At 39.5% G+C, this 13,284-nt stretch overlaps 2 protein-coding genes across 2 annotated transcripts in view; both read right to left on the reverse strand.

Moving 5' to 3' along the window:
- Positions 1 to 1,541, reverse strand: part of LOC113024489 (noelin-2-like) — a 39,511-nt gene extending 37,970 nt beyond the window's left edge. The window contains exon 1 of the mRNA XM_026171627.2: positions 609 to 1,541. Within this exon, the coding sequence (XP_026027412.1) occupies positions 609 to 671 (63 nt within the window). The 5' untranslated portion in view covers positions 672 to 1,541. The remainder of the gene's footprint in view (positions 1 to 608) is intronic.
- Positions 1,542 to 5,403: 3,862 nt separating this feature from the next.
- The window catches only part of LOC113024491 (uncharacterized), a 48,753-nt gene continuing 40,872 nt past the window's right edge, over positions 5,404 to 13,284 (reverse strand). Inside the window, exons 59-66 of the mRNA XM_026171628.2 lie at positions 12,415 to 12,468; positions 12,269 to 12,304; positions 12,104 to 12,157; positions 11,634 to 11,961; positions 11,383 to 11,495; positions 11,144 to 11,212; positions 6,398 to 6,631; positions 5,404 to 6,306 (exon numbers count right to left, since the gene is read on the reverse strand). Of these exons, the coding sequence (XP_026027413.2) occupies positions 6,160 to 6,306; positions 6,398 to 6,631; positions 11,144 to 11,212; positions 11,383 to 11,495; positions 11,634 to 11,961; positions 12,104 to 12,157; positions 12,269 to 12,304; positions 12,415 to 12,468 (1,035 nt within the window). The 3' untranslated portion in view covers positions 5,404 to 6,159. The remainder of the gene's footprint in view (positions 6,307 to 6,397; positions 6,632 to 11,143; positions 11,213 to 11,382; positions 11,496 to 11,633; positions 11,962 to 12,103; positions 12,158 to 12,268; positions 12,305 to 12,414; positions 12,469 to 13,284) is intronic.

The raw sequence follows: 13,284 nt of genomic DNA on the forward strand, positions 1-13,284 counted from the left end.
GTGGCTGCCTCTCTGCATTTTTACAAACTAATCATCGCCATCTTTTCAGTAGAGTGGAACGACAAAGTTTCTCAGAACAATACAGTACAACAGATCAAAACAAGAAGAAAACTCAAAACTATAATATAATAAAAAAAATAACTCAAACAATGAATATAGATGATCGTGATTTCTCTGAGCATAAAACTTGGCAAAACAAATCTATAAAAATATAATTTTTGGGAGGTCGATTTTGATCTAAACTCCTTTGTCAGCAATATTTACTTTATCTAATATGTTTTAAGATGTGGATCTATATAAAGCATTTTATTTCTTTCAGTCAATTTCTTTCATTTTATTTTAGTCCTGTTTTTGTGACTTATAAATATGTTTCCCTTAAAAAAAAATGCATGCTCTAACTGTTAGCATGTAGGCAATATGGCTAAACTATTTTGGGGATGTCCAGCAAATACCAGGAGATATAAAAGACACAAGGTTGGTTAACAAAATGATAAATCAGAGTACATCAATTCTTTCCAAGAACCACTTTAAAGTTTAGAAACTTTTAAATTTTGACTCATTTGACACAAAGGTTGAATGGATAAGTTGGGGACACGGTGTCTCCTTACCTTACATGAGCTGACAGTGACCAGCAGCAGCAGCAGCAACCACAGGGCTTCAGGTGGACTCATGGCTGTCCTTTTCTCTCCCTCTGGTATTCCTGGTCTTGACCCAGCTTTGACACGCACCAGACATGAAAGAAAACTTGGTACTGTACACCTTCCTTGCTTAGCCTTGAGGTTATGACTAATTTGACTAGTCTGGAGTGACTGAATCCCCTCAGGCTGTGGAAGAAGAGCACAGTGCTAGTGTTCTTGCTGTGGAGAGCCACTCAGGAGCTGACTGGAGACAGCAACTGTCTTTGAGGAAGATTAGAGAGGAGGCGTAGGGAAGGAGGAGTTGGTGAAAAGGATGATTATTTGGTGCTTAACACAGCCAGTGAATATACAGTTAATTAGTGAGTGGGTGCACTTGTTAGTAACAGATTGCATGTGAGATTGTACTGCTGATTCTGGTATCATAAACTTACTCCCTGGAACTCAGGAAAACTTTTTCTATTAATTTGGAAAAAGGGGCGTAATTGTACGGAATCTTAGTTTTTAAAAACTCTCAAATTCTCCCAAATTTGGGAGTTTTTAAAAACTCCTAAATGTAATGATAAAAACTGTTCACTGGTAAGGTTGTCAAAATAAAAAAAATCATTACTCAGATAATTTAATAATCGATACTAAAAATTGGTATAATACCAACAGTGCTGTCTTGGCTCCTGCAGTTGATACACGACTTCAGCCCCTCATGACACAGGAATAGTGATTCATCTCATATCGCATGACTATATAAGAGTGATATATAAAAGAGTTTTTTACACTCATAGTTCACAACACTGAACATTTTCTAAAGTTAAGCAAAGCCCTCACTTTCACAAAACTGGAACATTAAACAGTTGCTAATGCTAATCTAGCTGCCGCGCACATTAACGTTAGCCTTTTAACTGCTAGCAGTTTAGCCCTGTGTTAAGCTATGATTAAGGTAGCAGCATGTTAAATCAATATTAGATGTGACTGAACAGCATTTTACAGCATAGTATAAAAGATGGACGTTGTACTGTAACTGTCACGTATGCTGGTGTGGTACAGTAACGTCACCCATTGTTTTCTAATAATAAGTCTAATGACTTGTGATTGACAAGTGTTTACCCAATTAGGGTTTGGGTACATACCACAATTTTAAGAAAACAGACTCAATGTTTTATTCAATAAGAACAAAACGGAGTGACTAAACATATAAACCTAGCAGGAAAGTGTTTACAGAGGCCATGACAGAAAGCCTTTTTCCCATAAACGTCTATGGGACCCCAGGTCTTTTTCAACCACAGCTATCGCCATCTGGTGGCCTTTAGGCAGAATGCAGCCTTTTAGGCACTGATGTATTGGGTTAATTTTTTCCACCTATAAGTTATGTCCATGTGTTATAATGTCTATGGTTTTGAGCATTAGGTTAAAGGCTAGGCTAGCCCCAGTTAACGAACATGATACAAGTCAAGGCAAGCTTTGTCATGTTGGTAAGTAAAATGTTAGCATATATTCTGGTAATTATTCCCAGTACACACCTCAGATGGCTTAAAACAAATAAGATAAAGAGAAAAAAACTTCCTTTCCTCTGCATTGTTCTCTCTCTGGACACTGACATCTATCTTCAGTACACAAACCGAACAGGAATAAATTACTAACTTGTGCTGGCTGTCTTCCATGTGAACCTGCCACTCTGGCTTTAAACACAATGTAGGTGACTTTCATGTCACACAATCCATATTTCATTGCTGGAAATTAGCTGTTAAATACTCTTGGATGAGCTCGCTGTGTTCACTCGCTTCCCCTCATTAAAGTTTCAGCATGATTGTAATGCAGATTTCAAGACGGCACAGCAGGCAGAGAGAGAGAGTAACAGGAAAGGCCAACTGAAGAAGACATGGGTGGCGAGAGAGAAATATAGTGCACGCATGCTCGGCCTGTAGTATAAACCCAATAACAAATAGTCATACACCTTACGCACAACCTCATTACTCCAGCTGTGTGTGAAATTAAAGACAAACTTGACTTCATGCCAACCAAACAACAGGGCCCAGCCAGAAATTCATGAATCACTTTTCACTCAAATGTTCTGGTTAAAGAAATTATTATTATTATTACTTATTTTTGTATTTTTATTATTTTCAGTGAAAGCTTTTGAATGCTGCTGATGTAAACCCAGCAGTGGCTTTATTTTCACCTTCGATATTCTGCACTTTGGAAATGATTCAAAATTTAATTGGGTTTTAAATTCATGTTTAGAGATGACATTTCAAGCATGTTAAGGTCACTGCAATCCAGTTAACGATAGGTTTAACATTTTACACATCAGCCTACACAGTGACCTTTCAAAATAAGGGAGTTCAAACATGTGCTCGTTACACTCACAAAATGTAGTTTTACTATACGTCATGAAGAGCTCCATAAGTATCTCAAGTATTTGGAAAATCGGCTCATTTTTCAGGTCTTTTTTTTCCTGCACTTGTGTTACAATCTTCACTCCTCAGAAGCTGTGTGCAGTGAAGATATGAGCAATGTTGTTTTTGTTTTGTTTTGTGAAAGAACAAGAACGTGATGAAAATGCAAACAGCCACAAATGCAGCAGCTAACAGGACATCAACTCTTTGTAAAGACAGCATGCTTATATAAAGCAAATTGTGAGAAACTGACCCATGTGAAAGAGCAAAAGCTTGCTTTTAAACAGGTAACAAAAGCAGTGATGAGCAGTCAGGCTTGTAGGATTAATCTCCATTTCTAGCACTACTTTTTTCTCCAGCAGAGTCAGCCTGGCCACATTTTCCTTCCCAGCTTTGCTCTTGGCTTCGTGGTAGTAATTAATCACTATAAGAAAGTGTGTCTTCTGTGGAGCTGTAGCCTTTGGTTTATGTTAATTCGATGCATTGCTTATTCAGTACATCTCAGGCCATGTTGAAGATTAACTAGAAAGTAATATAACGAATACTGTAACAAATAATTATCTGCTGAGAGAAAGTAACTTAATGTATTTTGTAATTTATTATGTGATTCATTCAATTTTCAGAACAAGTACCCCCACACTACCCCAAAATATGGACACTTCCAGAGACATAACTACCTCAGTGTGATCCTCTGTTTCTTCAAATCCCATTTCAAAGTCTTGAGATGATCGTAATTTACTTTTGCCGTCTTGGCCTCTTGGCAGAGCAAAGGGACTGATCTGAAATGGTAATGATCGGATCACAGATAATCCTCCTTTATGAAACTTGGAATAACCCAAATTTTAAAAATGGAAATAGTATGAACAGAAATGGTAAATGGGCTGATTCCTCTATAGCGCTTTTCTACTTTTCCGCTCTATACAACATGCCACATTCACATTCACCAGACACATGCACTGTCTTCTATGCTTTTAAGTGCTTACTTACCATTCACACTCCAATGGATGCATCAGAGAGCATCCATTGGAGTTGGTTAATATTTTGCCCAAGGATATTTGGCATACAGACTAGGGGAGCCAGGGATTGAACCACCAAACTTCCAATCAGCAGATCACCTGCTCTACCTCCTGAGCTACCCCATGAATGAATGGCTGAGCCCATAAACTCACCAGGAAAATGTCAAGTCCAATGGCTGTCTATGATAATAATAATAATAATGGATTGCATTTATATAGCGCTTTTCTGGGCCCTCAAAGTGCTTTACAGTTCTGCTATTCATTCACTCTCACATTCACACACTGGTGGAGGCAAGCTATAGTTGTAGCCACAGCTGCCCTGGGGCAGACTGACAGATGATGACTTCTATCAGACCACACATCTTTTTGTGACAACTGTAGCCTCACCGGTGGCCATTAAAAAGAATGCTCGTTTAAGACACTTCTGCTTTCACCTGAAACAAGGTTCCCCCTTTTTATACTTTTACTTAGAACATGAAGAGTGAATGTTGCAGAAGCAGGTTTCTGTGCAGCTGTGTATGAATGGCATTTTAGTGCATAAATCAATTTTTGTAACATTTTATGCTTTCTACCCTTATGGTCAAGATACTTTATTATAGGTGGATTTCATACCAAGAAACTAAGAATGCGCACAACTAGACGTTTAAAGATTGCTGCTCTTGCTAGTCATCACGAGAAATACTAGCCAATTAAGAATTATTCTCATTTTAGTATCACGCAGCAGTTACCTGTTGTGTCAAAGATAGATTATGACGTCCCACCGACCACCAACTGGAGCTCCAATTGGAAACAATGAAGTGACTGTAAACAATTGTCAGATATGCTAACTACCATAGCTCTGCAGTACTTGAAGATACAAAATAAATAAATAAATAAATAAATTAGATTTTAAAAACTAAAAATAAAGGTTGAATGTTGGTAAAAGAAGGAATTGGTAATCACTTGTAACGTAACACAACCTAGCAGACCACACACAACTAATCTGATATAGTGTGTTCAACATTGTACATGACAGTGTGCATAATTCAGCTAAATTTCAAATGCAATTTGATTATTAAGGAATGTGATTAGCAATTTTATGCAGCTTTTATGTAGCTAATCTTGTTCATTAGTTTTTATTTATTTATTTATTTTCATGTTCTATCTTTTAAATGTGTCCACGAGTGCGATTTAGTTTAAAGGAAATAAAAAATAAGTTACCAATAAGAAACCATCAACATTTGCTGAGACCGACACACCTGCAGGCTCTAAGAACAGTTTCAATTTGACATGTATTATGAAATTGCAGAACTAAAGCTGCTCCTGGAGTTGTCTTTGTTAAGCAAATGTATTCACTAAAAAAAACAAACAAATTTCATCATATTAACTTAAATGTACATTGTGTACTTTTATTAAAATATGTTAATCAGTCACTTCCCCACACATATATGCATAGAAAGATCTCGAGGCAATCACACACCACAGTTTGTTAAGCAGAAAAAAATATTAAACATGGCTTCGCAATGTTGAAAAAAAAGAAAAAAAATGCACTGCCCCAGTACCCATTTTTAAAAAATATTTACTCCAGAAGGAGCTCCATTATAGCACCATGATGAATTAAACTCCAATATACATGACATAACAGATTGGCATAATTGAAAAATTACAACAACAACAGATAAAAACAACACAACAAATTGAGGTTTGATGACAATGCTGAAGAACATGGAGAATGAATGTTGCAGAAACATGCTTCTGTGTGACTACATATGGATGAGATTTGAGTGCACAGCTCATTATTTGTAAGAACAGAAGGACACGAATGAAACTGTGAGAGCACCACTTACTCCTTCAAAAAGAAAAGAGGACAAAATGAGTGTCGCTGAGGGGTTTTTAACAATCATTACATGTATGCTGTTCTCTTAATCACAGCATGTAAGCCCACAGTGAGAATGCATGACAGGGCTGTGTGAATGAAGGACAGAGTATGCAAACGAGTGTGTGTACAGAAGAAGGAACACTGTTGTAGGTATATCAACTTATAAATATGTGGTTTTGAATCATTTTTTTTTTCTTTTTATCCCTGCATGTAAAAAATGTCCATGGCTCGTTTTCCCTGTAAATTACTCCCTGACTCTGTTAACCGTTGAAACAAACCGGGCCAACTTCGAAACCAAATTTCTGGTTCTTATTTCCAAAATCGGACACAGCTACATCGATGATGGGAAGCGTGTTGGACAGCGGAGAGTCAAATTCCAAAACTGTCCTCTCCTGCCCTGAGCGTGTCTAGAGCAGACAAAGACAATTGAATAAAGTAAATAAATAATAAAATCATTAATTAATAAGTTATCCTCAAAAGCGTGTCTGAGTTCCTCACCCGACACCCGTCGTATAGTGCAGTGATGTAATGTGTGTTCTCGTATGTCAGCTCCTCGCCGTCGCTGCTTCTAAAGCGCAGTGCGTATTCGTGGTTGTACGTGGCGGTGTGCAGCCAAGCAGCAGAGTTAAGGCAGTGGTAGGTGAATATCTGCTTGGCTGTGGCACTTAGCAGCTTCAGGAAGGTCATCTGGACAATGTGGACTGAAACGCCATCTGACCCGGAGTAGGAAAACTGGAGCACCAAGATCACACTGACTCATTAACAACACCATACAAAGTCAAAACAGTGCAGACAAAGCAAATATAACTGCAAACAGTTTTGGGTGTAACACATTACAAAGTAACACATTACTGCAATCACATTACATTTTTCAGTAGCACGGTATGTAAAGCATTGCTATGTTAAATTCGGTAATCACCTTACGGTTGCAAGTATCTTGTTACTTGCGTTACAAAGGTTCTTCGCTTATCTGAATGCTGGGCAAATAGAGAGAAAAAAAATCAAACAAACATGTTGTTTTCCCTAAGGGAGAGACCAGCAAAGACAAAGCTCAATTCCACCCCTAGTATTTGCGATCTTATTCTTTCGGTCACTATCCAAAGCTCATGACCATAGATGAGAGTAGGGTGGCTTCATAAGGCCACCACCTGATGAAGCCAACAGAACCACATCATGTATGAAAAGCAGACAAGATTCTCAGACCACCCGAATAAATGCCTTCTCCCACTTGGCTACACCTAGAAATTCTGTCCATAAAAATTATGAACAGGATCGATGACAAAGGCGAAGAGCAGCCTTGCCGGGAACAAGTCCGATTTACTGCCACCGGCCCTCTCATCCCCAGACTGCTTCCTCTACGGAAGACATGTCAGAGGGATTAAGGAGGTCCTCGAAGTATTCCTTCCACCGCCCGACTATATCCTCAGTCGAAGTCAACAGCGCTCCACCAATGATACACAGTGCAGGTAAAGCACATCTTTCCCCTCCCAAGTTGCCTCACAGTTTGCCAGAATCTCTCCGAGGCAGTCCAAAAGCCTTTTTCCATGGTCTTGCAGAACTCCTCCCAGTTTTTGCTTCAGCCGCTGCCCACTGGCCTGTCAGTAGCTATCGGCTGCCTCCAAAGTCCCCCAGGCTAACCAAGCCTGATAGGACTCCTTCAGCCTGATTATTCCCTTTACCTCCAGTGTCCACCATCTAGTTTGGGAGTCACCACCACAACGGGCACCAAACACCCTGAAGCCGCAGCTCAGAGTAGCAGCTTCACCAGTGGAGATGCTAAACATGATCTATTTGGACTCAGTGTCCCCAGTCTCCCTTGGAATGCTACCATAGCTCTGCTAGAGGTTGGAGATGAATATCTTGCAGACTAGGTCATTATACAGGGTGGGCCATTCATATGGATACACTGTAATAAAATGGGAATGGACAAAGAAGCCATCTATGTCCACTGTGAGCGACCATCTTTGAACAGAGGCGGGGGTTTACGACACCAACTCTCTGCCATCTATAATCCAGTTCTGAGATCCCTTCCCAGACGCCTTAACGCCCACTCACATCCTGGGCCATCTGACCTCAGGAATTCGCATGATAAGGTGGGGCCAGGTTTCACAATGAACACACCCGAAACTCTGGCTGATTGGGACCCACGCCCAGTTTCCCACCTTGGCTCAGGCGATTAGAGGATCATCAGGGGGTCCTTTTGTCCCTCTGTGGGGGGTCACTCCCACTAGGTTTATATCTGGGACTCTCCACCATTTGACCTTAGAACTGAAGAAGCTTCTCGGATGAGAGGTGAAACGTCTTCAAGCAACTTAAAGAAGTCCAGACGCTTTTCTTTGCAAGCTCCTTTGACCGCTGGGCATTTAAGTAGGTTACATTGTTGGTTCTACAAATGTTTGCCCTAGAAGTGTAAATCAGAATATGCACACAAAAACTTGTTAACCAAGCTTCCTAGCCTTAAGGCCCTTTCACATCGGACGCAGCACACGCAGCGCTGTGTTCTGAAACCCATTCGTGTCTATAATGGTTTCCTGCTGCGCCGAGCAAAGTGCAGCACAAGTCAGAGAGACACATGTTTTGAAATGACAAGAAACGGGCACATCTAGTACACGTAGAGTACTAGTTTTACAAACCAACTTTCATACCTCTTAGCTTTTTTAAACTGTTATATTATTTTTAAATTTAAATTTACCACACAACTGTTGTTTAACATTAATCTGAAGTTTTCTTTGAGCTTGTTTTTCCAAGTCTACTACCCTTTGCAGAATTCTGAACTCGTAAAGACAAGAATGGAGCAGCACCTGCGTCCCTCCAGGCCACAGCAGTTCATTTGACGGAGCAGCACACATTCAGATTTTTGCCCTCACCTGAATCCTCCCTCACTAAAACTTAAAAAAACAAAAAGCATTTTAATTTCTCCTCTTTAACAGTCTTAGCTGGGCAGCTTTGGCTGCACAATTATTCTCTGTCTTCACCTGCAGACTTCTTCTTCCTCTTGTTGGAGTTAGCAAGTTTTGCAGAACATGCTGCCTATTCCGCTATTAACCGCTGGACTTTCCTTTTACTTGACATGATAAGTACGAAAGTACCATAATTAGCATAAAAATGTATGTTTATTTTGCAGTTGAACATCAAGGACACAAACCTATTCAAGCTTTATTATTATTATTGTTGTTGTTATTATTATTGTTATTATGATATTATTATTATTATTATTATTAGCTTTTAATGCAGCCAATTTTCCCATGAGAATAGCCAGCTAAGGTAAACACATGCAGATGTGAATATGGTTGCTATTACAAATACTATGCACCTGTCTGCAATACAGACAGATAAATATTTTATTATTGACAGGGTTGCTGCCCCTTACATCAAACCAGAAAAAACACATGGTCCCCATGGATGTTCATGAGAGGTTAGCTTTGACTTTTAAATAATTTTAAGTTTCAGGATCTTTGCAGTAGAATGCAGCAGCTATAGTCACAAATTGGCTTGCTGCAACACACCAATGATTCTTTAGGTGAGCCAAGCGATTTTAAAGCCAGAGTGTGTTTCCATCCCATCTCTACAGTACCACAGTAGGTGGACAGGATTTCTGGAGAAGTTGGAACTATTTCTTAGCAGGAGTTTAAAGCCATCTGTGTCTTTGTATTCATTTAAAGCTGAAATCTAAAATTGTGGATAACAAAAAACCTCGTCACATATCCCACAGTATTTATTATTTCCCCACTGGCCCATGCAGTCTGCGCAGTCCACTCAGTCAAATATTTTGGGCTGCACGTCTGCAGAGGAGTATTCATCCACCCACACAGATTTATGTACATGATGAAATGTGCGTCACTCTGACGTTTGCATGCAAAAAGCATGAACTGGCCTTTAGTGAGGGAGACAGTTCCTGGTGTACCCATCACTGATACGATTGCTGCCAAAGTCTAAGTCTAAATCAGATGGTTTGGAATTACTCATGAAGTCTGTAAGATGCTTAGACCAGGTTTACTTGGTTCGACAAATTAACACGATTACAAACCTTTCTAAACCTTAAATCTGTGGGTAACAGGTGACCTGTACCACTTGTAAAAGTGTTTACAGTCAGATCCAGAGCCTTGATGAAGATACTGTTAATGTGTGTAAATTCACCCCAGATGTTTTTGTGTGTGTCTTTTTCACTCTGTGGCTGCTGGATCAATGTTTTAATACTACATACAGAACATTCAGACATGAATCTAACAGATATTTCAATATGTTAAAAACAACTAAGAAAAAAGAAATGACATGAAAGTCACTCTTTGTGCGAGTGCTTCTGAGTAAAGGCGTCAAAGACTTTTTCACTGTGTACTGATTTCTGTGTAGAAATGTGACTATAAGTGTGATTTACTATAAGTACCTCTGCTCACTGTAAAAAGTAACTTGACTCTCTGTAAAAGAGGTTGCATTATTGAGGCATCATCCACCGACACTCCGCGTTAACTACAGTTCAATTAAGTTCAGCTCTGTTTGATAAAAACAGTGTTACTGAGAGCCAGAAATATGTGGGGCTTGGGTCTAAACATGCAGGGTGAGGACTCTGAGTTAGACAGCCAAAGCTTTGGCACAGGACTCACAGCTTTGAGCCATCTGCCTTACTCATTCTTATAACTAACTTGTTCTCTTTGTTATTTAAAATTAATGTTATTTTAAGTAAATTTACTGGTCCTTACATAGGCATTTTGTACCCTACTTTCTAGCTAACATTCAACAATCCAATCAGTGCATCAAGGTTCAATAATTTGCCCAAGAAAACTTTGGCATGAAGACTGGAGGAGCCAGAGATCGAATCACCAACCTTCTAATGAGTAGATAATCTGGTCTAACTCCTAAGCCGGATGAGGTGAAAAAAATAAGACATGCCTTATTTCACTATTAATTTAACTCAATGTGAGGCTACAAACTTTAATAAATCACGTTTAATCATTTAAATCCTATCCTCTCAAAATGTTAAGCTCTGGAAGAGAATCCCAGACAAATATTTATGTGGAGAGGCCAGCTACAAAAACATCCTTCAGTTGCAAACTGACACTGTGTGTCTTTAGTAAATACCAGCAGCAGCTTTTCTTATGCCAAAAGAGGATTTTGTGCTGGCACAGTCTGTTAGTAAATCTGCCCCAAGTGTCTCTAAAATTCAGAGTTTCTTTTAAAGCTTTGCAACTGGCACTCATCCAGATGTGTTAAGCCCAACAAATATGTGCAATAATCATCAAACTATACCTTTTTTCCTTTCCTGAATTGACTGTACCATCTGCCAGGCTTTTCCTCTTTCCAGGATGCTAATTTTACCTAAAAACAGACAAACAAAAGAATCACCTCCAAATTCACACAGTCAGCAAACTGGTGATGACTAAATAGTGTTTACATCATGCAGCTTTTGATACAGCCTCCTGCTTATTTTTAATGTTAATCGTATTGCTCCAAAAAAATAGCACACTGTGTTATTTATGTAAACGAACCGACTGGAACTTCTTGTCGGGGTACAGACACGTCTCTCCCTGTGCGGTGAAGTTACAAAACACCTTGAAGGAGTCTCTATGGCAACCCTGGTTGGGATCTATCCAGTATTCGCCTGGATAGAGAGACAAAGAGAGGACCTCAGGGGGGCCAAGGCCACAGCAGACAGAAGCAGCAGAAAAAATCTACAGATTATCTTGAAATGAGACAGCTGTGCTCAACAGATGGCCAAGAACATAAACTGATGAAGTACCGTTGGGGAGATCTGGGTGGAGAAGCCAAAGCTCTTTGCAGGTGCGGGCGGGGCTGTGGTATGTCCCTTGCGGGGTGCGCAGACCTTCTACTTCGACTTTCATCGAGGATAGAGAGGCAAACACTTCCTCCATGCCTTGGCCCTTCTTTTCGTTTAGCTGGCTGTCCTGCTCCGCCTGATCCCCTTGCATCATTTCCTCCTCTCCCCCACCTATGGCCTCCTCCTCCCCATCCTCTTCATCTTCAAGTGCAGCACCATCCACCCAGGAGTGATTTCTCCTCCTTCTGCCTCGTTGTGGCAGAGGGACCACACCAGCTGCTGGTAGTCCCTGAGACGGAAGTAGATGAAAAGACAGAAAGAAGAATGGATTGAAGTAGACAAAAAAAGAAGAGAAGAGTCCAGATGCACATGGATCAATGGCAAAGTAAACAAAGGTCATACGATTCTTGAATGAACTAAATATTACTCACTGGGAGTCCTGGAGGTCCTGCGGGCCCAGTGTCTCCTCTAGGACCAATTGGACCCTAAATGAGCCACAAAATGATCAGTCTTTCAGTTTCAGTTATGAGTAGTTATGGTGTAATATAACAGCACTGAATAATTCAGTTGTGTGAAATGATGAATCTCAGAGTTACCTGATTTCCTTTAGAGCCCTTCTGACCAATCACACCCTATGAGAGAAATGAGAGAGCAAAAAAGAGGAAACACGGATGCACTGTTTCAGAAATCTCCATGCTTATGTGTTTATAAGTCATGTAGGAAAATAATCGTGCAAACTCACAGACAGACCCGTAGGACCAGGTGGACCGTGAGGACCTGATGAACCAACTGGACCCTAATATTACACAGTGGGGTGAACATAGTCAGCAGATTCCTTTTACGTGCAGTTAATTATCAGAATAATACTGGAAAGCTTGGGATTAATGCCAAATGATATTTGTTTAAACCGATTAAAAGTATATAGACATTAAAAATAATGATCATGTTGTAGTTAATAAACAGATCAGTGTCCGCAATCATCAGTCATACCAACAATTTATCAAGTGATAAAAAGTGACAGAAATATGTTCTTATGATATTTATGAATTGTTCTTATTGTTAAAGCAAGTTGTTTCTTTGGTTTAGCGCTACACACTTCAAAAGGTGCAGCTTTTACTTTGAAGGTGAACTGTCTCTGTTCACCTTCAACAGGCCGATCCGCGCTAACTCGCTAACGGAGATTTTGCCGCGTTAACGCGGTTGTGGCATTAACGTCATTTTAATGAGATTAACACTGACAGCACTAAATAAAACACTTGTATCTAAGATTTTGTTCAAGGTTGAAAAAGTATACCAAGACACTCTGCCTTAAAATCCTGTCGCTTTAACTACATTTACATAATTATTATGTGGCATTAAACCTTTCATATAGTGTCTAAGTACAGTAAACTTGACTTCATAAGTTAATGTGCCAAACATGTAATTTAATATTTGCTAAATTAGATATTACTGCCATTAAATTAAAATGATGTGATACTTTTATAAGTGGTTATAGTAATTATTATCACTATTATCATAAATAATAACATTTTGTAATTTTATCCCATTGGAAGGTGGTTGCTAGGTAACATCATGACATTATAATATCTGAAATAGATAAGAACCTTCAGGG

The sequence above is a fragment of the Astatotilapia calliptera genome, chromosome 6 (genome assembly GCF_964374335.1).
Source record: "Astatotilapia calliptera chromosome 6, fAstCal68.1, whole genome shotgun sequence".
Taxonomy (NCBI): domain Eukaryota; kingdom Metazoa; phylum Chordata; class Actinopteri; order Cichliformes; family Cichlidae; genus Astatotilapia; species Astatotilapia calliptera.